At 40.2% G+C, this 27,228-nt stretch overlaps 1 protein-coding gene across 2 annotated transcripts in view; it reads right to left on the reverse strand.

The window, feature by feature from the left end:
- The window catches only part of LOC126263143 (protein XRP2-like), a 44,384-nt gene extending 17,503 nt beyond the window's left edge, over positions 1-26,881 (reverse strand). Inside the window, exons 1-6 of one of the 2 annotated variants that reach the window (XM_049960177.1) lie at positions 26,688-26,881; positions 26,375-26,584; positions 24,161-24,333; positions 23,853-24,009; positions 23,592-23,748; positions 10,072-10,227 (exon numbers count right to left, since the gene is read on the reverse strand). In XM_049960177.1, the coding sequence (XP_049816134.1) occupies positions 10,072-10,227; positions 23,592-23,748; positions 23,853-24,009; positions 24,161-24,333; positions 26,375-26,584; positions 26,688-26,854 (1,020 nt within the window). In that variant the 5' untranslated portion in view covers positions 26,855-26,881. The remainder of the gene's footprint in view (positions 1-10,071; positions 10,228-23,591; positions 23,749-23,852; positions 24,010-24,160; positions 24,334-26,374; positions 26,585-26,687) is intronic. The other variant, XM_049960178.1, reaches the window with a different exon arrangement.
- Positions 26,882-27,228: the final 347 nt, after the last annotated feature.

Here is a 27,228-nt window from a genome sequence, read left to right on the forward strand (position 1 = left end):
CCTCTGAATGGAAATGTGAACTCATCCATCCACTCCACAAAAAGGGGACAAAACTGAACCAAATAATTACAGGGGTATCTCACTCGTGCCAGTCACATATAAAATCCTGTCAAAAGTTCTCATGAATAGATTAGAAGAACCAGCTGACCCACAAATAGGAGAATACCAGGCTGGTTTTCGCAAGGGACGATCATGCATAGAGCAGATCTGGAATCTGAAAATGATCCTCCAGATGAGAAACACCCGACACACAGTGGTTGCTTTTGTAGATTTTAAAAAGGCCCAAGACTCAATAGACAGAGTAGCGCTCTGCAACACGCTGGAAGAATTCAGCATTGACAGAAACACAAGAGCAATCATTCGGCAAACATTTACTGACACAGTATCCAAGGTTAAATTTATGGGGGATATCTCTGAACCATTTGAAATCCAAACTGGAGTGCGACAGGGTGACGGACTTTCACCATTACTCTTTAATATCATTCTTGAAAAAATTATCAGGACATGGGAAAAAGAAGTCAAAGGAATCCAAATTGGCATTATAAAAGATATAGATTCAATGTGAAGCGTTTAGCTTTTGCAGATGACCTTGCAATCCTCACAAATAATAGAAAAGAAGCCACTAACGCCATAGAGAAGTTACATGAAATTGTCCAAAGAACTGGCCTGCAAATCTCGTATCAGAAAACGCAGTACATAGAAAGAGTGCCACAAGACAAATTGCCTATTGTGACAACCCATGGGAAAATCATATAAGTACCACATTTTAAGTACCTGGGAGAAATCATCCAGCCATCAGGGATCAACGTAAAGGCCAATGAGGAAACAATAAAAAACTACAGAAAGCATATAAACTCACGTGGAACTATTATAACAAAAAGTCCATATCCGTTAACACAAAATTGAGGCACTACAACACTGTCGTACTTCCGGAGGCTCTCTATGCATCTGAAACAACACAAATAGGTGAGCAAACTAAAATCAAAGAAATAGAGAAACAAGAAAGGAAAATTCTCAGGAAAATTTTTGGCCCTATACAAGAGCAAGGAATCTGGAAGAAGAGACCAACATCAGGATTATGTAAATACACAGACAAGATTACAGACACAATAAGGAAAAGAAGAATGCAGTTCTACGGACATATTCACAGGATGAATGAAAACAGAATTTCAAAGCGAATTCTTAAAGTTATCAACTCAGGCAGAGGAAAAACAAAATGGATAAAAGAAGTTGAAGAGGACCTCAGACAAGCACACATAACAGTAAACGATGCAGAAAATAGAGCTGAATTCAGGAACATAATCAAAAAACATAAATTTGACACCACGACACAGAAGAGACCAGGATAGAAATGGACAGCGGAGCGAAAGAAACAACACAGTGAACACATGAAGAAAATTTGGGCTCAGAAAAAACATAAACAAACAATCATCATAAAGGAATTCAAGTTAAAACACTCTCTTTAAATGGGAATAATCAATAATCAATAATAATAATAATAATAATAATAATAATAATAATAATAATAAACCCCGTGGAGACCCGGGAAAAGAATAGGCCTCCGGTATGTTCTGCCAGTCGTAAAAGGCGACGAAAAGAACAAACCACTAATAGGATTAACCCCCCTTTTAGTGTGATTAGTTGTTCAGGACAGAACTAATGAAGCCTCGGACAAGCGCTGTCATGGTCGGGGACGACGCTTGAACCCTATGCCCGTCCACAATTGTAACCACACTGCTAGCCACACGGAAAATGATTTAAATCCAAATAGAGGTGTTTTGCAGGATATGCTTCCTGCAACCACTCTAGGAGGAAAACAAAGACAGAGGATGAGATGGTCAGATGTAATTAACCAACACCTCATGTTCTGTTATTACCAAGCAACAAACTTAGGAACCAACACAACTGGATACAGATCACAAGTATACACAACATTTATTACCAGATACCCAGAATTAAAATTTTTAGCAGAACAACGACTAGCCGATCAGATCCGTGCAATAATAAAAAATAACAGGATACCCCAGTCAGAATTAGAAAACATCAAACAACAAGTACAACAAATACTGGAACAAAAAAATGTGCAATCAGAAGAAGAAGAAGAATATACGGTAATGGACTCAAACATTCCAGAGCAAACAAACAAAGAAAAACATGCATCAATTAAACAATCAGAGGAAAACGAAATCTTAAGACAGCCACCAGAACAAGTACAAATAGAACACGAAGTGATACACATGTTAGATATAGAAGAAAAATTTCAGCTGACATATATAGAATACAAAGACACAAATACAGACATTAGACCATTCTTGCATAGACCACCAAATAACCCACAAGTCGAAACAACAATAACAACTATCAACACAATCATACACAACAAAATAAATGAAAATACAACTATGGAAGAGTTATAACTACTGGTTTATATAGGAGCACTCACTACACTAAATATACGCACTAGGCAGAGATCAGAACCAACAAACACACAGAAGAAACCCACAAAACCAGCATGGCAACACAGGCTACAGATCAGAACAGAAAAACTGAGAAAGGACATCGGACAGCTAACACAATTTATAAGAAATGAAATGCCAGACAAAAAACAAAAAAGGTTAGGTAAAATCTCACAACAAGAAGCGATAGAGCAATTAGATGAAATGAAGCAGAAATTACAAGCATTGGCCAAACGACTTAGAAGATACAAAAAAAGTGAAAATAGAAGGAAACAAAACCAAACATTCAACACAAACCAAAAGAAATTTTACCAGACATTAGATAACACACACATTAAAATACACAATCCACCAAACATAACAGACATGGAACACTTCTGGAGCAACATATGGTCAAACCCGGTACAACAGGCATGCGCGGTGGATACAAGCAGAAACAGACACATAAAAGATGATACCACAAATGCCTGAAGTGATAATTTTGCAACATGAAGTCACCCGAGCAATTAATTCTACTCACAGTTGGAAAGCCCCTGGAAAAGATAAAATAGCAAATTTCTGGCTAAAGAAGTTCACCTCAACATATTCACATCTAACTAAATTATTTAACATATCTAAAAACAAAGATGATGTGACTTACCGAACGAAAGCGCTCGTAGGTCGATAGACACACAAACAAACACAAACACACACACAAAATTCAAGCTTTCGCAACAAACTGTTGCCTCATCAGGAAAGAGGTAAGGAGAGGGAAAGACGAAAGGATGTGGGTTTTAGGGGAGAGGGTAAGGAGTCATTCCAATCCCGGGAGCGGAAAGACTTACCTTAGGGGGAAAAAAGGACGGATATACACTCGCACACACACACATATCCGCCGGCCGCGGTGGTCTCGCGGTTCTAGGCGCGCAGTCCGGAACTGTGCGGCTGCTACGGTCGCAGGTTCGAATCCTGCCTCGGGCATGGATGTGAGTGATGTCCTTAGGTTAGTTAGGTTTAAGTAGTTCTAAGTTCTAGGGGACTAATGACCACAGCAGTTGAGTCCCATAGTGCTCAGAGCCATTTTTAAACACACATATACATCCACACATATACAGACACAAGCAGACATCTCACAAGCAGACATATTTAAAGACAAAGAGTTTGGGCAGAGATGTCAGTTGAGGCAGAAGTGAAGAGGCAAAGATGATGTTGAATGACAGGTGAGGTATGAGTGGCAGCAACTTGAAATTAGCGGAGATTGAGGCCTGGTGGGTAACGGGAAGAGAGGATATATTGAAGAGCAAGTTCCCATCTCCGGAGTTCGGATAGGTTGGTGTTAGTGGGAAGTATCCAGATAACCCGGACGGTGTAACACTGCGCCAAGATGTGCTGGCCGTGCACCAAGGCATGTTTAGCCACAGGGTGATCCTCATTACCAACAAACACTGTCTGCCTGTGTCCATTCATGCGAATGGACAGTTTGTTGCTGGTCATTCCCACATGGAATGCATCACAGTGTAGGCAGGTCAGTTGGTAAATCACGTGGGTGCTTTCACATGTGGCTCTGCCTTTGATCGTGTACACCTTCCGGGTTACAGGACTGGAGTAGGTTGTGGTGGGAGGGTGCATGGGACAGGTTTTACACCGGGGGCGGTTACAAGGATAGGAGCCAGAGGGTAGGGAAGATGGTTTGGGGATTTCATAGGGATGAACTAACAGGTTACGAAGGTTAGGTGGACGGCGGAAAGACACTCTTGGTGGAGTGGGGAGGATTTCATGAAGGATGGATCTCATTTCAGGGCAGGATTTGAGGAAGTTGTATCCCTGCTGGAGAGCCACATTCAGAGTCTGGTCCAGTCCCGGAAAGTATCCTGTCACAAGTGGGGCACTTTTGTGGTTCTTCTGCGGGGGATTCTGGGTTCGAGGGGATGAGGAGGTGGCTCTGGTTATTTGCTTCTGTACCAGGTCGGGAGGGTAGTTGCGAGATGCGAAAGCTGTTGTCAGGTTGTGGGTGTAATGGTTCAGGGATTCCGGACTGGAGCAGATTCGTTTGCCACGAAGGCCTAGGCTGTAGGGAAGGGACCGTGTCCAGGCGGAGCTTCAAGGAATCCTCAGAACCTTAGGCCCCCTGCAAAACCTTTCACCTGACTCCATCAACCTCCTGACCCCACCGACACCCCACACCCCTACCTGCTACCTTCTTCCTAAAATCCACAAACCCAATCATCCCGGCCGCCCCATTGTAGCTGGTTACCAAGCCCCCACAGAACGTATCTCTGCCTACGTAGATCAACACCTTCAACCCATTACATGCAGTCTCCCATCCATCATCAAAGACACCAACCACTTTCTCGAACGCCTGGAATCCTTACCCAATCTGTTACCCCCGGAAACGATCCTTGTAACCATTGATGCCACTTCCTTATACACAAATATTCCGCACGTCCAGGGCCTCGCTGCGATGGAGCATTTCCTTTCACGTCGATCACCTGCCACCCTACCTAAAACCTCTTTCCTCATCACCTTAGCCAGCTTCATCCTGACCCACAACTTCTTCACTTTTGAAGGCCAGACATACCAACAATTAAAGGGAACAGCCATGGGTACCAGGATGGCCCCCTCGTACGCCAACCTATTCATGGGTCGCTTAGAGGAAGCCTTCTTGGTTACCCAGGCCTGCCAACCCAAAGTTTGGTACAGATTTATTGATGACATCTTCATGATCTGGACTCACAGTGAAGAAGAACTCCAGAATTTCCTCTCCAACCTCAACTCCTTTGGTTCCATCAGATTCACCTGGTCCTACTCCAAATCCCATGCCACTTTCCTTGACGTTGACCTCCACCTGTCCAATGGCCAGCTTCACACGTCCGTCCACATCAAATCCGCCAACAAGCAACAGCACCTCCATTATGACAGCTGCCACCCATTCCACATCAAACGGTCCCTTCCCTACAGCCTAGGCCTTCGTGGCAAACGAATCTGCTCCAGTCCGGAATCCCTGAACCATTACACCCACAACCTGACAACAGCTTTCGCATCTCGCAACTACCCTCCCGACCTGGTACAGAAGCAAATAACCAGAGCCACCTCCTCATCCCCTCGAACCCAGAATCCCCCACAGAAGAACCACAAAAGTGCCCCACTTGTGACAGGATACTTTCCGGGACTGGACCAGACTCTGAATGTGGCTCTCCAGCAGGGATACAACTTCCTCAAATCCTGCCCTGAAATGAGATCCATCCTTCATGAAATCCTCCCCACTCCACCAAGAGTGTTGTTAGTTCATCCCTATGAAATCCCCAAACCACCTTCCCTACCCTCTGGCTCCTATCCTTGTAACCACCCCCGGTGTAAAACCTGTCCCATGCACCCTCCCACCACAACCTACTCCAGTCCTGTAACCCGGAAGGTGTACACGATCAAAGGCAGAGCCACATGTGAAAGCACCCACGTGATTTACCAACTGACCTGCCTACACTGTGATGCATTCTATGTGGGAATGACCAGCAACAAACTGTCCATTCGCATGAATGGACACAAGCAGACAGTGTTTGTTGGTAATGAGGATCACCCTGTGGCTAAACATGCCTTGGTGCACGGCCAGCACATCTTGGCACAGTGTTACACCGTCCGGGTTATCTGGATACTTCCCACCAACACCAACCTATCCGAACTCCGGAGATGGGAACTTGCTCTTCAATATATCCTCTCTTCCCGTTACCCACCAGGCCTCAATCTCCGCTAATTTCAAGTTGCCGCCACTCATACCTCACCTGTCATTCAACATCATCTTTGCCTCTTCACTTCTGCCTCGACTGACATCTCTGCCCAAACTCTTTGTCTTTAAATATGTCTGCTTGTGAGATGTCTGCTTGTGTCTGTATATGTGTGGATGGATATGTGTGTGTGTGCGCACGAGTGTATACCCGTCCTTTTTTCCCCCTAAGATAAGTCTTTCCACTCCCGGGATTGGAATGACTCCTTACCCTCTCCCTTAAAACCCACATCCTTTCGTCTTTCCCTCTCCTTCCCTCTTTCCTGATGAGGCAACAGTTTGTTGCGAAAGCTTGAATTTTGTGTGTGTGTTTGTGTTTGTTTGTGTGTCTATCGACCTGCCAGCGCTTTCGTTCGGTAAATCACATCATCTTTGTTTTTAGATATATTTTTCCCACGTGGAATGTTTCCCTCTATTATATTAAATTATTTAACAGATACATTGCAGACCCATATGCATTCCCTGATACACTTACACATGGAATAACTTATCTGAAACCTAAAGATCAAGCAGACACAGCAAACCCAGCTAAATATCGCCCCATAACATGCCTACCAACAATATACAAAATATTAGCTTCAGTCATTACACAGAAATTAATGACACATACTACACAGAGCAAAATTATAAATGAAGAACAAAAAGGCTGCTGCAAAGGAGCACGAGGATGTAAAGAGCAACTGATAATAGATGCAGAGGTTACATATCAAGCTAAAACTAAACAAGGGTCGGTACACTACGCATACATTGATTACCAAAAAGCTTTTGATAGTGTACCCCACTCATGGTTACTACAAATATTGGAAACATACAAAGTAGATCCTAAATTGATACAGTTCCTAAACATAGTAATGAAAAATTGGGAAACCACACTTAACTTCCAAAGAAATTCAAATAATGTCACATCACAGCCAATACAGATTAAGTGTGGAATATACCAAGGAGACTCATTAAGTCCTTTCTGGTTCTGCCTTGCTCTGAACCCACTATCCAACATGCTAAATAATACAAATTATGGATACAATATTAATGGAACATACCAACACAAAATCACACATTTGCTATACATGGATGATCTAAAACTACTGGCAGCAACAAATCAACAACTCAAGCAATTACTAAAGATAACAGAAGTATTCAGCAATGATATAAACATGGCTTTTGGAACAGACAAATGAAAGAAAAATAGCATAGTCAAGGGAAAACACACTAAACAAGACGATTACATATTGGATAAGCACAGCGACTGCATAGAAGAGATGGAAAAAACAGATGCCTATAAATATCTAGGATATAGACAAAAAATAGGAATAGATAATACAAATATTAAAGAAGAACTAAAAGAAAAATACAGACAAATACTAACAAAAATACTGAAAACAGAATTGACAGCAAGAAACAAGACAAAAGCTATAAATACTTATGCTATACCAATATTGACCTACTCATTTGGAGTAGTGAAATGGAGTAACACAGACCTAGAAGCACTCAATACACATACACGATCACAATGCCACAAATATAGAATACATCACATACATTCAGCAACAGAAAGATTCACATTAAGCAGGAAGGAAGGAGGAAGGGGAATATCGACATAAAAAAACCTACATTATGGACATGTAGATAATTTAAGATAATTCTTTATAGAACAAGCAGAAACTAGCAAAATACACAAAGCAATCACTCATATGAATACATCGGCTACACCACTGGAATTTCATAATCACTTCTACAACCCTTTAGATCACATAACATCAACAATACAAAGAAAGTAAATTGGAAAAAGAAAACACTACATGGCAAGCACCCGTATCATCTAACACAGCCACACATTGATCAAGACGCATCCAACACATGGCTAAGAAAAGGCATATATACAGTGAGACGGAAGGATTCATGACTGTAATATAGGATCAAACAATAAACACTGGATATTACAGCAAGCATATTATTAAAGATCCCAATACCACAACAGATAAATGCAGACTTTGCAAACAACAAATAGAAACAGTAGATCACATCACAAGCGGATGTACAATACTAGCAAATACAGAATACCTCAGAAGACACGACAATGTAGCAAAAATAATACATCAACAACTTGCCATACAACATAAACTAATAAAACAACATGTTTCCACATATAAGTATGCACCACAAAATGTACTGGAGAATGATGAATACAAATTATACTGGAACAGAAGCATTACAACAGTTAAAACGACACCACATAACAAACCTGGCATCATACTCACCAATAAAAAAAAGAAATTAACACAACTAATCAAAATATCCATACCCAATACAACAAATATACAGAAGAAAACAGGAGAAAAAATTGAAAAATACATCCAACTGGCTGAGGAAGTCAAGGACATGGGGCATCAGGATAAAGTTGACATTGTACCAATTATACTATCAACTACAGGAGGCATACCACACAATATCCACAAGTACATCAACGCAATACAGCTACATCCAAACATATATATACAACTACAGAAATCTGTAATTATTGATACATGTTCAATTACCCGAAAGTTCCTAAATGCAATGTAACATACACCGCACAGTTGATCAAGGTCCGCGTCACTTTACATTTTTAACCAGACATAACGTCTGAGAAAGGAAAGAAATAATAATAATAATAATAATAATAATAATAATAATAATTGATGCCTACAGTCTGTGTTGTGTAGCCGTTGTGTTTATTAAACTTACAGAAAAATGCTATGAAATTATGCACCAACCGAACATACTACCACTGACAGGTTCAGATGAGTAGTAGTATATGAACTTCATGAAAACAGAGTCCTTTCATCTTTATCGTTGTTCCCACAATACTTCACTGTTAAAGCATGTAGTCTTTCATGAAGGACTGAATGAGATTCTAGTTGTTACTAAAGATGTTTTTCAAAATCACTGCCATTCTAGATCTTCATTAGTAGAAGAGGAAGAGGATTAGAGTTTAAAACCCTGTCAACAAAGGTCGATTATGAAATGACAGGGAAGGAAGTTGGCTAAGCCCTTTTCAAAGGAATCATCTTGGCACTTGCCTGGAATGATTTAGGGAAACCAAGGAAAACCTACATCTGGATGATCAGATGCAGATTTGAACTGTCATCCAGCCAAATGTGAGTCCAGTGTGTTTACTAGTAGGTCAGTATAGGTTAACTGATTGTTGACAAAAATAGTGTCATGACAGACAGGCTCTTTTCACTCTGGTTTATGGTATACATGTTATTACCATAAATTCTCCTATACTGTTTTTAACATATGATGCTTCTTATCATGACAGGGTCACTGTAAGACCAGTTGATGAATCCATGCAGAAACAAATATGTAGTGTTTACACTTCAAGCAACTTTCCTGCAGCATTTTTTGAGTATACACATTAACACTGTGTTATCTAGTTGCCTGTGTACCAGCTTCAGTGACAGATCCAGCCTTAACATGGTCTTGTTGTGATCGGTTATTAAACGTTAATGCAATGAGAAGGTTTTTTGAACTTGATAATTTTTCTATTCATTATGTTCATAAAAGTTATCATTCATGCACAACAGTACAATTTTATTGAAGTTCTGTTATAACCAAGTAATTGAAATGTGGCCCTATTATAGCCAAGTAATTACCAAGAAGTTTAGAGTACCAAGCAGCTTACAGTTATCACACCTAACAGCCCTTGCCACATAACAGCAAGATGGTTTAAGGAACGCAAAAAAGTCTATGATAGAAAACAGTACTCAAATTACACTGTAATGTTTATGAGAAGCAGAAATTACAGTAGAGTGAGTAAACAGTTAATACAAAACAATTATATAAAATCACTACTAAAGTGGGTGTGGGGAAACTTACTTGTTGACATGAAGAAATGCATTCAGGTCCACAATAATGGAGACCAACAACAGGGCCTCTCTGAATGATGCTGTTGTAAGAAGTTGACCTAAAAACTTTCTCGGCTTCGGCTGTACTCAACTGAACCTCCTTGCTCAGAAGTAACAAACAATCAGGCTGTAACAATATCACAAAAATAAGTGATAACACTTATAACAAAGATGATATTAATACTTATTACAATACAAAGGGACTCATTCAACCATTCAACATAAGCACAGAGAAAATTAATACAGCTTCAGTGGTGGTGGTGGTGGTGGTGGTGGTGGTGGTGGTAGTAGTAGTAGTAGTAGTAGTAGTAGTAGGTCTAGATCAAGCAAAGTGCATGTTTGGGATGAGGGTTACACAGGTTAGTTATGGTGGGTTGTTTAAGGGATCAAACAGCAAGGTCATCAGTCCCTCATTCAACAGGTATGCCATAAGGAGTTAGTGACATCAGCCAGAAACTTGAGAAAATTGTGTTAGTATGTAGGAGTGGTAAAATTGAGGCACTGAAAGCAGTACTGATGCCAGACATGAGAAATAATATAAAGAGAGATAAAAGTGTATGATGCAAAAAGAGACAGCCAGAGATGCAACTAAAATGGAAGTTTACTTAGTTGCTGACTGGTTTCGAGCTATGCCCAGTCTCAAATCAAACAATGTTTGTCAAGTAAAACAGCCATCAAAATAGTAGGAAATAAAATGTGTACGAACGTTTATGGTATGGGGGAGGGGGGAGTCACTTCTTGGTCATGTCATAGGACGAAAGCAAAATCAAGCAAATTGCAGAAACTTACTTCCACTTGAGCAGATGGAGGATCCTTTCTATCTACTGAACTGATCGTACCCAGTGCCAAGCATTACTCTGTTGTAAAAAAACGTGGTGATGTACTTGTTACTATACGGTCCAATATGAACCTGAACATGGTAAGGGGTTCGACGTTCCACTACAATGTAACACTGAAGATTAACGAAGAATAACATGAAAACTTGGAGAAATGAGGGGTCCATTTCACAGATTGTATACATCAAGCCCTGTCAGACAATCAGGTTGACACCAGAGCAATCACCGTCGCTTTTGAGGGGGATTTGCTTCTTGAAGAAGTAGAAAGTCATGGTCTGATATTATTAAGTTGTGTTTCCCTCCCCTGATGCAGTCCCCCCCCCCCCCTCCCCGCTCTCCCGCCCTTTCCACAAGACGGCACCCAGCCAGAGAAATGCTCACTTGGCTGGATTGACAGTGTCCGGAGTCCTGTTGCCTCAACCGCCCCCCCCCCTCCCCCAAACCCCCATCACACATACAAGCACATACTCCTCAGCATGTGCAGGAAGGTAAGTGTTGGGTATCATCAGTCAGAGGGCTATTACTGTGCAGGTACCAGATGACCCTCATGTGGACTGGTTATCATGCTGAGTACTGGTTGACTTTCTAAACACAGCCTTCACTTGCTCATTTATAGTCGACATACAAACATGGTGGGTCACTTCACAATGTGTAATGTGGAGCAATGTTCGAAGTGACCACTATGAGGTATGTTGGAAATGCAAGTTGTTCTGTTGACAGCTGATTTTGAGAGACCAGTGACTAAAGTGCGCCGGACATTAGGTTTTGTAGCCTCGAGTTTAAACTAAGCTAACCACAACCGTATGATGTGTAATGTATCTGAGAAAACAGAGGTTAATAATCTGCAGCGGAACTAAAATCGTGATCACTTTGTTCACCAGAATTAAAGATAACTTCTACTAGTGAAGTTTATACACTAATAATTGCACTAAAGCACAACACTGTATGAAGCAGTTCTAGTTATGACTGTGGTGACCCAGTTACAACAATGAATTGCCATCTTCAAAAATCTGACTTCACGCAGTGTCGTGCAAGCTTATCTACTGTAAGCCGATCTCTGTGATTATGACAACTGCATAGATGACACTGAATCATATCTTGTGCAGAAGTACCCAGTAGTGTTTGGTTAGTGCCCTGTATGAAATGCATGTATTTCATTAGCATCATTGTGTATGTATGTGGGGGGTGGGGGTATGATGAGTGATGAAATACAAAATAAAGTGCCAGACCCATGATTCAGGGTCCAAATACAACAGGAAAGAATGCCAGACTACAAACTGGCTTGGCAGTTTGGCAATGGTGTACAGTTCGGGTCTGACATTGAGCACTCTAGCTGGAGAAAAACGGCTCCAACATGTGAAGTGTCAACTATCAAGTAGTTTTGATTGGACTATAAGTAATGTGTGACTCTAGTCTCTATCAAACACATCTGTGTATTTTATGAGATATAAAGTTCCTTGATCTACACTACGTACAGTCTTTAGAATATACAACATTATTTTTACTGTACAGGCAAGAATTTCACAAGTTGTAGGAACATGTATCATCTGCAAGTATGACTGACTGACTATATTAAGGACAAGTGTCTCACTTCCAAGAAAGAGAAGTTGTATGTGTATTTCAGTTTTTCCAGCAAGCTGAATGATCTATCACGTTTGAGCATGCAGCAGAGCTATAATTAGGTTTTTCAATTATTCGGCTGAAATTATATGGAGAAATAACTTCTCAGCTGTGTGCCTGGAAACTGCTGGAAGAAGAAGTGATAATAATGTACAATGTAAACAGACGAAAGTGCAGTTACTGAAAGTGTTGGAGAGACTCAACTGTCAGGCTCATACATTATTCAGTCAATATCAGTTATGATATGGGAGCATTTCCATGCAATTATATTTTAATATTTGGTTATTTCAAAGTTTATTAGAGTGCAGAACAGTGACTCAAGAGCTGACATTTAGCACTTGGTGATTTTCTTTCTTTCAAAGCAGTTGTCATTCATTGTGTTTAAGAGAAAGACTGAAGAGGATGGCCACTGCACCTACCAGCACATCCCATGCACTCTTAGGACTGGATTGGCAGCCATTTCTTAAGATCTTCCTTGAGGGTCAACATGCTGAGGAAGTCTGATGTCAATGGATACCACATCATCATCTAACCTAGAAACAGAAGGTTCAGTATTTGGTGTTCAGTGACTAGTTTCTTTCTCAGTCAGGGCAGGAATGAGGAATAGAGTTCAATGACACACTGATGTTGAGGCCATTACAGTTGAAGGTTTAGCTCTGTTGGAGAAAGATGAAGGGAGAAAGCAGCAGATGCCCCAATTAGTCTACCACTTCAGTATCTGTCTGAACTCTTTTAGGGAAACCACAGAAAACCTAAATTAGGATGCCACACGTGGATCTGAAATCCATTCTTTCTAAATATGGCACCTGATGCTTAAATGACTTCTGCAAATATGAAGTCACAGAATTTTAGCACATTTACAAAGAGAACAATAATGCAATATTAGAGATAAGAAGTTCTTTGTCCGCAGTGGCTGCTGCATGATTAACTGAAACTTGTCAAGGTACTGGGTGAAGCAAGGTAAGAAAGTGGATTTGATTTGCACTCTCTGAAGCTATGACCACGGCAAAAAATCATGTTTTTTTCAAATACATGGTACAGTAGTTGAAAAAATATTCACTGACATAATTTACAACTACAGCATGTGAATATTAAGTTTGTATATCATTCAAATTATGAACAGGACAAAATTGACAAAACAGTTCTTTGTTAACAATCGGGCACTCTCTCAGTGTGCTACTGCTGTGAAGAGAATTAGTGGACAATGTCTTGTGAAACTGATTATACTGTCAGGCAACATACTGTACAATCAGGTCTTAGAGTTTGATTAAATTTGTAGAATCTGTAGTTACCTAGTATCACCAGCAAAAGAATGTCACACAAGTGTAGAAAGAAGATAAGAGTAAGAGAAAAAAATTACAACATTCATGTAATCTCAGTTCAGCTTTTAACTGGACTGGAGCAGAAGCTGGTATTCTTTCAGTAACAGGACATGAGTGAATGTCAACTCACAGATATATTTTGACATAAATTGACAATGTCATGAAGAGGATAGATTGCTACTTACCACACTCTTCCCCAGTACCTTTGCCACCACTGAAATAGAGAGTGCATGGAATGGAAAATAATTGAAATATCACAAAACTGTTTAATAGCTATCTTATTGTAGAGTAAAAGAGTAACGGATCAGACGAAATTAATATAGATGCTTTACACTAAATCAAGTCACTGAGCCAGAAAGAGCCTTACTAGCAGAGCTCAATAACTTTCTATGGACCTCACATTTGCTAACTGACAGGTGCCATTCCACATACAATCATGTCCATACACACTGATATCGCCCTGGAAGCGAAAATAATCTTCTCAGAAATAAAACTCTTGGACAACAGCCAACAACAATAATAATAAAAATAATAACAAAAATTCTGTAGCATACAAAGCTACAGTACACATGAGCTGTACAGAACTCCAAGCTCCAATAAGGATGGAAGTATAAAGAAGTCAGAGAAGTGGGGGGAGGGGGGGGGGGTGAAATGCAAACTACGGCTTTCATTTCTCCTGAACTTTATTGTTACAAGTTTTTACATATTAAATTACATCTGCACTTCCTCCACCCAAAGAGATGTTACAAGTTACACAGGTTTGACAACACAATTTTGGAATGTATGGTCAAGGAACTTGTGGTAAATATTGTACAGATTTTCATTAGCTTGGTACTGCATACATGTCTTGAAAACTGTATTAATTGTTCACAAAAATTATTGAACATGGGGCAAACAATGCCCATTCTTTCTAGAGAAGAAATTAAGTGATCAAATGTTCATCCTATACCAAAGCAATGACGTGATTCGATGTAACACAGCTTTTCACAGCACTCCTCAGTTGTACTAATGATTCATTATTTTTACAAAAGTTGCCACTCCCAAATTCTTTTTATTACAACATTTAAGAAAACACTACAGGACACCAGCCCTACATGAATTTGCTGTAAGACACTCATAAAATATCAGTTACTCCGTTACTTTCCCCAGAGTAGTTGACAAGCTCACTAAATATGAAACTGTGTAAAGTTGCTCACTGACTGTGTGCCCTCATGACTGATACTGTGAGCTGGTGAGATGGTCACAACTGAGTGATCAACAAATAACAGGTACCACTAGCAAAAAAAATTTGCATTTCACAACTTACATATTAAGTAGGTGTATTCATATTTTGTGCTATGTACAAAACAATAGAATGGCAGATTAGACATCAGACTGCATTTTTTGTTGCTTGTCATTCACCACAGAAACTCTGAACGGTTAATGGGCGAATTTTATGGCTGAATCTGTTAGCCTTTCAAAGTAAGAGCATTTTGATATTATTGTAATGAGCTCTATGTTGGATTGAAGAATATGACGCTGAACTTGGGCATCCTTTCACTACTCTTTCCTGACTTAAAACACAAATCACCACTATGATAACTGAGGTATCGAATGTTCTAGCAGAACATAAACAATTTTGGAGGAAAGGTAACAATTCACTGAATAGTAGATGTGTTAAGACTGTCAACACGCACATAAACAAGACTGAAAACTCTGTAAGCTTCTGGATAAATTCTTTTTTGAGCTATGGTGTATACTGTATTTACATGGCTATAAGATGAGTTTTTCCCCAAATCTGTCACTAAAAAACGAAGGTTTGTCTTACATTCACAGACTGAACTTTTACTGCAGTCAATGCTTTTATGCTTTGTACTAGATTAATATATTGATTGTCTTACTTTTACAGATTAAACTGGCAAAAGAGGTCACTTACATATTTAATTAGAAGATTTTAGAAGGACTGGAGGAAGAACAGCAACACCAGCCTGGTGGAGCACTAGGACAAATGTGAGGAGAGAAGCAGTTAGTGGGCAGAAAATTTCACTGCACTGCTAAATGTGTGAATGTGCACCTTGGCTTTTTCTGGACACCTATTATGTTTTAAACTGCAGTTCATCTCAATTCATTTTTGGTCAGAACTTAATTGCCTTTAAAATTGGACAAATATTCAATGATAATATACATTCCTATAGGAGATAAATTAATGCTAACAAAAATTTGTTCACAAAGAACACTTGAAACAAAACATTAAAGCTACTACTGCTCTACAGCACCATTGTTTTTCTACACTGGTGGCAGTATTAGCCCGAACAGGTAAGATTACCACGAATACAGCTGTAGGGAGCTGAGAGCAGAACATACTATTATCATTCAGTTTGCTTAGATTGTCAGAAATGTAAACTGCAGGACTCAATAATGGGTGAAAATAGCAGCCACGATTCTGCTGTGAAATATAAATCTACAAGATCACAGTTCACAATTGCGTAAACGCATACAATACTGATTGAATAGTGAGTCATGAAGCAAAGCCCACAAATAACTGTGAAACAGGAAGAAAACTTGGTGTCACAAAAATGAATGTCTTTAGGTGGTATCAGATAAAGAATAAACTGAGGAAAGCAGTTCCACATGCCAAACTTTCAGGGGACTGAAGAGGGGCAGGGTTTCCTGAACTGAAGAAGCAGGTTGTTCAGCATGTACTAGAGAAAGCTCATTGATTACTTGACAAATTCTTCAAATGAAGGCACAGGAGGTAAAGAGGATTTTCCAACTGCATGTGTCATGGAATTCAAACCAAGTTGTGCCTGATGCACAAGGATGACGAAGAGGATGGGGCTTACATTGTGATGCAAAACAGTGCTAGCTCTGCAACTTTCCGCTATGGCTGACGGAAAACGATTTATATATCAGTGTCATATGACCAATCTCCCCCCCCCCCCCCCATGAACCATGGACCTTGCCGTTGGTGGGGAGGCTTGCGTGCCTCAACAATACAGATGGCCGTACTGCAGGTACAACCACAACGGAGGGGTATCTGTTGAGAGGCCAGACAAACGTGTGGTTCCTGAAGAGGGGCAGCAGCCTTTTCAGTAGTTGCAGGGGCAACAGTCTGGATGATTGACTGATCTGGCCTTGTAACACTAACCAAAATGGCCTTGCTGTGATGGTACTGCGAACGGCTGAAAGCAAGGGGAAACTACAGCCGTAATTTTTCCTGAGGGTATGCAGCTTTGCTGTATCGTTAAATGATGATGGCGACCTCTTGGGTAAAATATTCCGGAGGTAAAATAGTCCCCCATTCGGATCTCTGGGTGGGGACTACTCAAGAGGACGTCATTATCAGGAGAAAGAAAACTGGTGTTCTACGGATCGGAGCGTGGAATGAAACAGGCAAAAAGGAATACAAACGTCTCAAAAATGAGATCGACAGTAAGTGCAAAATAGCTAAGCAGGGATGGCTAGAGGACAAATGTAAGGATGTAGAGGCTTATCTCACTAGGGGCAAGATAGATACTGCTTACAGGAAAATTAAAGAGACCTTTGGAGAAAAGAGAGCCACTTGTATGAATATCAAGAGCTTCGATGGAAACCCAGTTTTAAGCAAAGAAGGGAAAGCAGAAAGGTGGAAGGAGTATATAGAGGGTCTATACAAGGGCGATGTACTTGAGGACAATATTATGGAAATGGAAGAGGATGTAGATGAAGATGAAATGGGAGATACGATACTGCGTGAAGAGCTTGACAGAGCACTGAAAGACCTGAGTCGAAACAAGGCCCCGGGAGTAGACAACATTCCATTAGAACTACTGACGGCCTTGGGAGAGCCAGTCCTGACAAAACTCTACCATCTGGTGAGCAAGATGTATGAGACAGGCGAAATACCCTCAGACTTCAAGAAGAATATAATAATTCCAATCCCAAAGAAAGCAGGTGTTGATAGATGCTAAAATTACCAAACTATCAGTTTAATAAATCACAGCTGCTAAATACTAACGTGAATTCTTTACAGACGAATGGAAAAAACTGGTTGAAGCCGACCTCGGGGAAGATCAGTTTGGATTTCGTAGAAATGTTGGAGCATGTGAGGCAATACTTACCCTACAACTTATCTTAGAAGAAAGATTAAGGAAAGGCAAACCTACGTTTCTAGCATTTGTAGACTTGGAGAAAGCTTTTGACAATGTTGAGTGGAATACTCTCTTTCAAATTTTGAAGGTGGCAAAGGTAAAATACAGGGAGCTAAAGGCTATTTACAATTTGTACAGAAACCAGATGGCAGTTACAAGAGTCGTGGGGCATGAGAGGGAAGCAGTGGTTGGGAAGGGAGTGAGACAGGGTTGTAGCCTGTCCCCGATGTTACTCAATCTGTATATTGAGCAAGCAGTAAAGGAAACAAAAGAAAAATTCGGAGTAGGTATTAAAATCCATGGAAAAGAAATAAAAACTTTGAGGTTCGCCGATGACATTGTAATTCTGTCAGAGACAGCAAAGGACTTGGAAGAGCAGTTGAACGGAATGGACAGTGTCTTGAAAGGAGGATATATGATGAAAGTCAACAAAAGCAAAACGAGGATAACGGAATGTAGTCGCATTAAGTCGGGTGATGCTGAGCGAATTAGATTAGGAAATGAGACACTTAAAGTAGTAAAGGAGTTTTGCTATTTGGGGAGCAAAATAACTGATGATGGTCGAAGTAGAGAAGATATAAAATGTAGACTGGCAATGGCAAGGAAATCGTTTCTGAAGAAGAGAAATTTGTTAACATCGAGTATTGATTTAAGTGTCAGGAAGTCATTTCTGAAAGTATTTGTATGAAGTGTAGCTATGTATGGAAGTGAAACATGGATGATAAATAGCTTGGACGAGAAGAGAATAGAAGCTTTCGAAATGTGGTGCTACAGAAGAATACTGAAGATTAGATGGGTAGATCATGTAACTAATGAGGAGGTATTGAATAGAATTAGGGAGAAGAGGAGTTTGTGGCACAACTTGACTAGAAGAAGGGATCGGTTGGTAGGACATGTTCTGAGGCATCAGGGGATCACAAATTTAGCACTGAAGGGCAGTGTGGAGGGTAAATGAATACACTAAGCAGATTCAGAAGGATGTAGATTGCAGTAAGTACTGGGAGACGAAGAAGCTTGCACAGGATAGAGTAGCATGGAGAGCTGTATCAAACCAGTCTCAGGACTGAAGACCACAACAACAACGACATAACCAATCTAAGGAAATGGGACAATTATTTGCTTAGCCACATGGGCCATGCTGATCAGAGCCCTGTTTATTTTGGAATGCCATCAAAAGTTAGTACAGATGTGAAGGGTGTTAAAAAGTGTTCATGCCTGCTGGACTTATCTTTAGCTGCCAAGAAAAAGACGGATGAGAAATGACCTGATGCTAGGGTGAAAGTTCTTTGCACATGCGCACATGACCACCAACTCCAGCATCTTGGCATTTCAGCCTGACATGCTGGAGTTTGTTGTCATGTGTGTATGACATGTGTTTGCTTGTGTGTACGAATGGTTTGTATGTCTCTCTTTTACTGATGGAGGCTATGGCTGAAAGCTTTAAATAAGTGTTTTAATTGTGCCTGTCTGCAACTTAATGTGTCTTCTCTACGATAATTCAAAAAGTGCTGCATATTCAATGCTATGGATCGTATATATGATGGTATGCTATGGGAGGAGTATCAGGAAGGAAGAATAGCTAGTGGGCATACAAATGAAGATCATACTGGTGGTGATGATTAAAAAAGTTATACCACAGTTGACTGGCTTAGATACTATTGGCAGGGGGGAGGGGAGGGGGGGGAAGGGGAAGTGAAGATAAAAATTAATGTAAACCATTGCACCTTGGGAAATACAGAAGCGTCCAATTCCACCCATCTGCTTTGACCCATGACATCACATATATGGTGGAAACGACCATCAACCACAACTCCAATATGGCGCCTATGACATCATTACGTAAACATGATAACAAACATGAAAATACATCGAAAAACCAACACACAAATGTTCCACAAAAAAACTAATGACACTAACAGAACAAGCATGGGAAATTGGGGGTTTGGAGTGGGGACAAAGTAAATATAAACACATTTAGACACACACCCCCATACCAAACCACACAAAACGACGAAAAAAAACTGACAACACAAACCTCCCAAAATTCCACTAAACACAATATCCTCTAGAATCGGACACTTCCCTTGACCTATGTAGCTCAACAGGAGCTCCCACTCCCACAAACTTCTGATACCTGAACAGCCACAACCAAAAATTAGAACTTAATACTTCCCTGGACCTATATAGCTCAACAGCAACTCCCGATACCAGAACACCCACAGCCACCACCACACATTGTAATGGAACACTTCCCTCGACCCTAACACACAACAAATGCACTAAGAGCAAGAAAAATAAAAACTTACCACAACAAAGTTTTGGCACCGCAACCTAGGTCGGCCACCACAATCTCTCTCTCTCTCTCTCTCTCTCTCTCTCTCTCTCTCTCTCACACACACACACACACACACACACACACACACACACAACCACAACCACAAACCCAAAAAAAAAAAAAACACAACAAAAAGAAAGACCCAACCCACCCACACTCAACACAACCTCCCCCCACCCTGAAATAAAATATCCATAAACAAAAACCAAGCGCAAAATAAAAAAATCTCAATCACACACTACAACTCAGCTCAACAAAATAGATCCTCCACAACTAAATCACAAACCAACCACTCCCCCCCCCCCTCACAAACAGTACCAACAACTAAAACCCTCCTCCCCCCCTGAGCCGCAGCCACCCACCCACCCAAACCAACCACCTTCGGCCTGTACATCCTACTAATAGCCCTTAAAAAAACCCGAAAAACACAATAGCCCTCAGGGACACTCTTCTGCCAACAGTACTCATCTAAATGAGACTGAAGATTGGAAGAGTGCCTCTTCTCCCTCCCAAGAACTGACTTAATGGCCCCCTACATCCCCTCTATAGTATTCGTAGAAGCCCCCGTCCCATAATTTTTAAACTCTAAACTATGGTTAACAACTAAATGATTGTACCCCCTCTCACCCAACCCCATATAAGAAGAAAAAACGTCTGAAACTACAGTGGAACCTGGTTCTATAAACTCATCAATTAACCCCACTAATTCCACCTTAGACTGCCCCTCCACAACCCTGAAAACACATTCCGAACACCCACCCACCCACCCCCCGGTACAACAGCCCCCCCCCCCCCCACCCAGAGACCAACCACAGACTTACCCCTGCCATACTTCCTTTTCCCAAACTGCGACTTGTCCACCTCCACCAAAACCCCAGGCCCACCCAACTTACCCCTGTACTTAATAAACTCAGAACATACTTCACGACAAAACGAAAACCAGTCAAGCACTCTCCTCTCACTCACGCCAGTATTATGTGCGCAAAAACTTCGAGAGGATCTATAACAAAAGTAATACATCAACAACACAATCTCGTGCATGCGCAAACCTAGACTTCTTGAACCAGGAACCGTGACGTACAGAGTGCCATAGGTTATCCCTACAGCACCACCACATATAACCGTCCCTGGTCCGAGATGCTGGAACTTTTGCCAATGTCATTTCCTTACGACAGACAGCACACTTGACCACCTCCGCAATCAACCCAAAAAAGCTGTAGAAATTTGATCAGCTCCAACTGAGTCGCACCCATCATAGCATGGAGTCGCACACTATTTATTTTATCGCTCATATCCATACCTAAAAAGACCAACAACAAATTCATTTACTCACATTAACATACGACCTACAGCGAACGTCACTACAATAACTTTCACACAACACCACTAAATCATTAACTCACTGAAACCAATTCCGCTCGAAACACAGCCAAAATGCGAACCAGCCATTATAATCAGTAAGACCAAACCGAACCCATTACACCACACAACATGAAACCCCTAAACACATCACCAGAGGGCACCATGAACCGCAACACAACAACACCTACAAACATGCCACAATCAAAAACCAAACTCCACGCCGTCATAACGTCACACACCGCAACAGCCGTACATCACTGGTCAAAGCCGGCGGGTTGGGTCAAACGCTTTGGTCGACCTGCAGCTTGTAATATTCATTAATAAATAGAATAGGTATAACATCAACTTTAACACAGTTTGTGTGTGTGTGTGTATGTGTGTGTGTGTGTGTGAGAGAGAGAGAGAGAGAGAGAGAGAGAGAGAGACTGACATTATGCAGCTTACAATAACAATGGCATGAGGGAGTGCACTGTGAAGGGGTGACAGAACAGCAGAGAAAAGGGAGACTCAGACGAATAGTGTGTGTGGATGGTGGATGAGAAAGTTAGGTTTCTGGGGCACGGTGGAGCCGAGAGGTGGGGGATTACAGGAGATTGAGCCGTGGAAATTCATGTGGACAAAGGACGTCTTGCAAAGATAAACACCCAGAAAATCTGGTGCTGGGGTGTGGAGGGGAGGATCCAGATAGTATGGGTTGTAAAGCAGGTATTCGTGAAACTGAGTATGTACAGCAGATGTGTTCCCCATTGGATGGTCAACTCTGCTCCTGGTCACAGTTTGGTAGTGGACATTTATCCGAGTGGATAGTTGGTCAGAGGTCTCATTCTCCATCATTCATTTGTGACCTACGTAATCACCAATAAAACTGAAAAACTTGATCCATAATGTCTAAATCAGACAAGTGAGTTACTAAGAAAAATTACTTATATTTGGCTTTCAGATCTGCAACACAATAACAATATCTGTTACTGTGTGTGTTGGCATAATGGCATTTTTAAATACTACCGAACGATATCCAACAAATGAAGAACTTGACATGTCTATATTCATGACATTACAATATGCACTAACAAGTAAAAAGAGGAGTTTCGGAATGCCCCCGTAACTCTGTCTAATTTGTAATGAATCTGTGTTGATTGTTATGGATTAGGGACCAGGTTCTAAGAACACTGTTCTTTCAAGATGCTTGTGGTAACTCTGGATTATGACTGGCTTTTATTTAGAATTTCTCTTAGCTGATAAAATGTCTATAATTTTTGCATGTCGGCATAAATTAAGGTGCTGGAGTTTGAACACAAATTAATACACAGTCCTTGTTATAGATATATCAGCATATTAGGCACCTTCAAAAGTCTGATACAACTTAATTTTCGTGCCACTTGCTTCTGATACTCTACAAATGAAAGATACAGCATAAAATCAAGAAAGGCATCAACAGAAGATAAATATAAAGGAAGATTAGGATCTAATGTCCAACAACTTCATGAGGCAGAGCATAATCACAGACAAGAAAATGGTGGGGAAGGGAAATGGCTGTACCCTTTTCAATACAGCCATGCTGCTATCCATCTTCGTAGAGACAATGAAATTGCAGAACATCTAAAAACAGGATTGCCAGATAGAAATTTGAATCTTGTTTTCTCCCAAGATTGGTCCAATGTCTTTGGAACCACTAGCTTTGTTTGATTAAAACAGTTTTCTGTTATTTTGTCCCACACTTCCACATTAGTTGCTTACCACATTAGCATCAAAATGTAACTTAATTTAAAGCTGATAAAAATTTGATAAACATATTAATAACAACAGAAAATGTCTAAATTACTGTGTAAATTCTACTTGCCAAAACGAAAAGGTTTAATCTAAATCATCAACATAATATGGATGTCATATTTTCATTTATGTCTTACATTTTCTCTCTTCAGGGTGTTGATGAAAGCTTTTGCACGCTGAACTTGTTGCCCATCTGTGAAAAATATTACAAGACATGATTCACCATCCATTGTCTTATGTGGTCCCCAGGTGTACGGCACAACACTTTTATCTTCAAGCAAAGACAGATTTAACCTACAAGACAAATTGATACAGTTCATGAGCATTAGTTTGAAAACTATTCAGTCATAATTGCTGACTAATACTTAATAGCCACAACAATAGCCTTTCATGCTTACTTTTTCAGTTCTTCTGCTTTTGGAATGGAGATATAATCATGGATCGTTATTGTATCAGGAAGAAGGCACCAATTATTTTCTCCTTCTACAGGTGTGTAGTCGTGAATGACACTCCACTCATTATTAAATGCACTTAACCCTGCTTGATGAAACTGATCTGCAATTTCCATACTCATTGATATGAATTAAGAACAGAAAACTGGATGTAATATGGTAGATACAATAAAAAGGAAAGGAAAACATAAACAAAAGATAATTATTACATTCGCCATAACGAAATTATTGGAATAACTATAAAAATATATTACCTTCGAGGTCATCATAATACAACTGATAACAGCCAAAGTGCATACTAGTTGATGCTTCTATAACGGGTTGTGTTGGGCAACATAAAAATACATCTATTTTCCTGCAGTCACGGGATCGAAACTGTCCACAAGCCACAACACAAGAACAGTCCTTGCAGTTTCTCAGAAAAATGCTGGAACAAGGAGAACAGCAAAGCCTTGTACAACTCAGTGTCACACAGTAAAACGTAACCTGAAATTGAAACAATCAGACACTGTACACTACTTGGGTTCTCTGTTACTTCAAACATACATTAATGAACTCTCACTTACAGTGACACGGCATGGAAATTTTTATCTTCTCTACAGATGACACAAATACGAGTGAAAAAAAAAAAAAGCACTACTTCTCACTTACTGAGGGGACAGCTATTAAAATGTCTAAAAACCTACCAATATATCTCAAAGTAAATGGAAGGCATTCTAAGTTAAAAATGACCCATTATACAAACTACAGTAATTCTCATATAATGCTAGTGGCTGTAACTACTGACTATTCAGATGCCAAAATTACAGCAGGAAATCTCTGCTCACGACCTGGAAGTTATACATATCCAAGGAAGGTGGAACACTGTGCTTTATGCAATGGTAACTGAATCAGGAAGCAGTATGTTAATGACAAAAACTCCATAGTTTAAGGCCAAATGACCATCCTGTGAGAAACACTATTGTCTGGATTGCTTCTTTGATGTGTGTTGATTTATGATGTGATTAGAAAGATGGCACATTCAATCCCCCCCCCAAGAAAATAGCATTAAGGTTTTCTCTATCTAATTCTTGTGCAGAAACTAATTTGAAAGCATTATCAAAAATAAAAAGGTTTATAATAGTGAATCAAGTTTTGAGATTTGTTGTTTTATAAATTAAAATGAGCATCAGGCCTCACTGGATAAATACTTCAGCAGGTTTGGTATAATACCATTTCATGCTACTGTAAACATAAACTCCGCCCACAAGCCCTAGCGGACCCAGTGGTACTGACTGGCCACTGTATCATTCTCAGCCCACAGGCGTCACCGGATGTGGACATGGAGGGGCACGTGGTCAGCACACCGCTATCCTGGCCATATGTCAGTTTCTGAGACCGGAGCCACTACTTCTCCATCAAACAGCTCCTCAGTTTGCCTCACAAGGACAGAGTGCATCCTGCTTGCCAAACAGCACTTGCACTTGGCAGACTGGATGGTCACCCATCCAAGTGCTAGCCCAGCCTGACTGCGCTTAACTTTGGTAATCTGACGGGAACCGGAGTTACCACTGCAGGCAAGGCCATTGTTGCACATGGTACTGTACATAGCTGCAAACGGTAAATATGATATGACTGGCATCATTAGGTGTAATATAAGCAAAGTGCCTGTGAATATAATACGTCCTGAATGGCATTAAGCCCTGTGAGTTGATGTCAGTGTCACATGATAACGAAGTTGTTAAATGTCTACTAAGTAATATGGAGCAGTGTAAAAGTGAATAAATGAAATTTCTCACATAAAAATATGCACATAAACTAGCCTAACGAATTATTAATTCCTGTCTCAGACAGGAAATAAGGATAGGTTGGGGAAAAATATGAGGGAAGAGCTGGTCACTTAGGCCACAGTAAAGGGAAGGATCTGCATGCTTTGAAGATGTATGTAGTATACATTTCCTTTTAAGCTTTCGCGCGTTATTCCTCTCACCCTTCCAAAGAAAAAACTGATAGTTCTCCTAGCTTGAACAGTGTGTGTACTCTAAGGTGTATTTCGTTAATTATTAAATATGCACATCCTAGAAGCAAGCAATTTACTAGCTACAAAAATTGTTTTCTTTTGCCATTTGACAAATTTTCTGTGGAGTGATTTCTTCGACTCCATGGAAGACAACTATAATTGATCCGGGCAGTAGCACAATACATGTTAACAGTTTAATATAATGTAATATTTTAGCCATTTTACTGCATTGTAGTTAAATAAATGGAACACACTTTATTTCTTGCTACTATCAGACTCTTCTCTATGGGTCTGTTGTGTATGATTTACATAATCTAAAGTAAAATTTCTAAAAAACGGTTTTTAATGGCATGCACTATTTTATGTATTGGTTTTTTTTAAATGCTATGCACTATTTCATGTATATTCTGCTGTAAATCGCGTTTTATCATTTGACAAATGGTGGCTACAGACATGACACCTAACTCACCTGCCCTTTACAGCACCTATTACAAATTTACAATTCACACAATCGTCGATAGTTATGGTATTTATATGATCTAATAAATATACAGTTGATGTTTTGCATTTCTGAATAACAAACTGTTGGCCATTAATTGTTCCCGGCAGCTTCCAAATTTCTTCGTTGTCCAAATTTTCCACAGTAAAATCTTTCAGGTTTACTTTATCTCGTTTGTCCCTAAGAATGAAATATGGATGATAAAAAAAATGGATAGATATAGAAAAATGGCATGAAAGGAGAAAAGTTAACAAAAACTGTCAAATTATTGACAGTGTCATACCACGAATATTCCTTTACTTTTGAATCTTTAGTATCCTGTCGCCTTCCCTTGTGGAAAAGACATCCCATAATCGATGCTTTTTCCTGCTGCAAATTCAGCCACTGCACAAAATACTGTTCTAGTAGTGTTTGTTTTCGATAAGATACCCGACCCACGCCATAAGCCATTTGTTTACACACCACTATAATCTCTGACGAACGAGTAACATATCGTGTTACATTTTCGGCTACGGATTGAAATCTGAAATTTTATTAATTTATTGCATATAGCGACCCTATATTACATTTAAGGGGGAAGTAACGTAATTCCTTAAAACAAAAGTATTAAAATATATTCTTTCAGTATAAATAGTTGCATTAACTTTGATCGAGGCATAGTATTTACAAAAGTCTGCTCACTGCCGTGAAGTGGGGGTCGCAGAAGGCGAGATCCGAGAGTGTAGTGCAACGTACTAACATAGTTTGAGCGGTAGTCGAAGAGATCAAAAACGAACGCGTAGACGAAGTATGGGCTACAAATATTATGATTCCCCAGAGGGGCA

The sequence above is a fragment of the Schistocerca nitens genome, chromosome 6 (assembly GCF_023898315.1).
Source record: "Schistocerca nitens isolate TAMUIC-IGC-003100 chromosome 6, iqSchNite1.1, whole genome shotgun sequence".
In the NCBI taxonomy this organism is placed as follows: Eukaryota; Metazoa; Arthropoda; class Insecta; order Orthoptera; family Acrididae; genus Schistocerca; species Schistocerca nitens.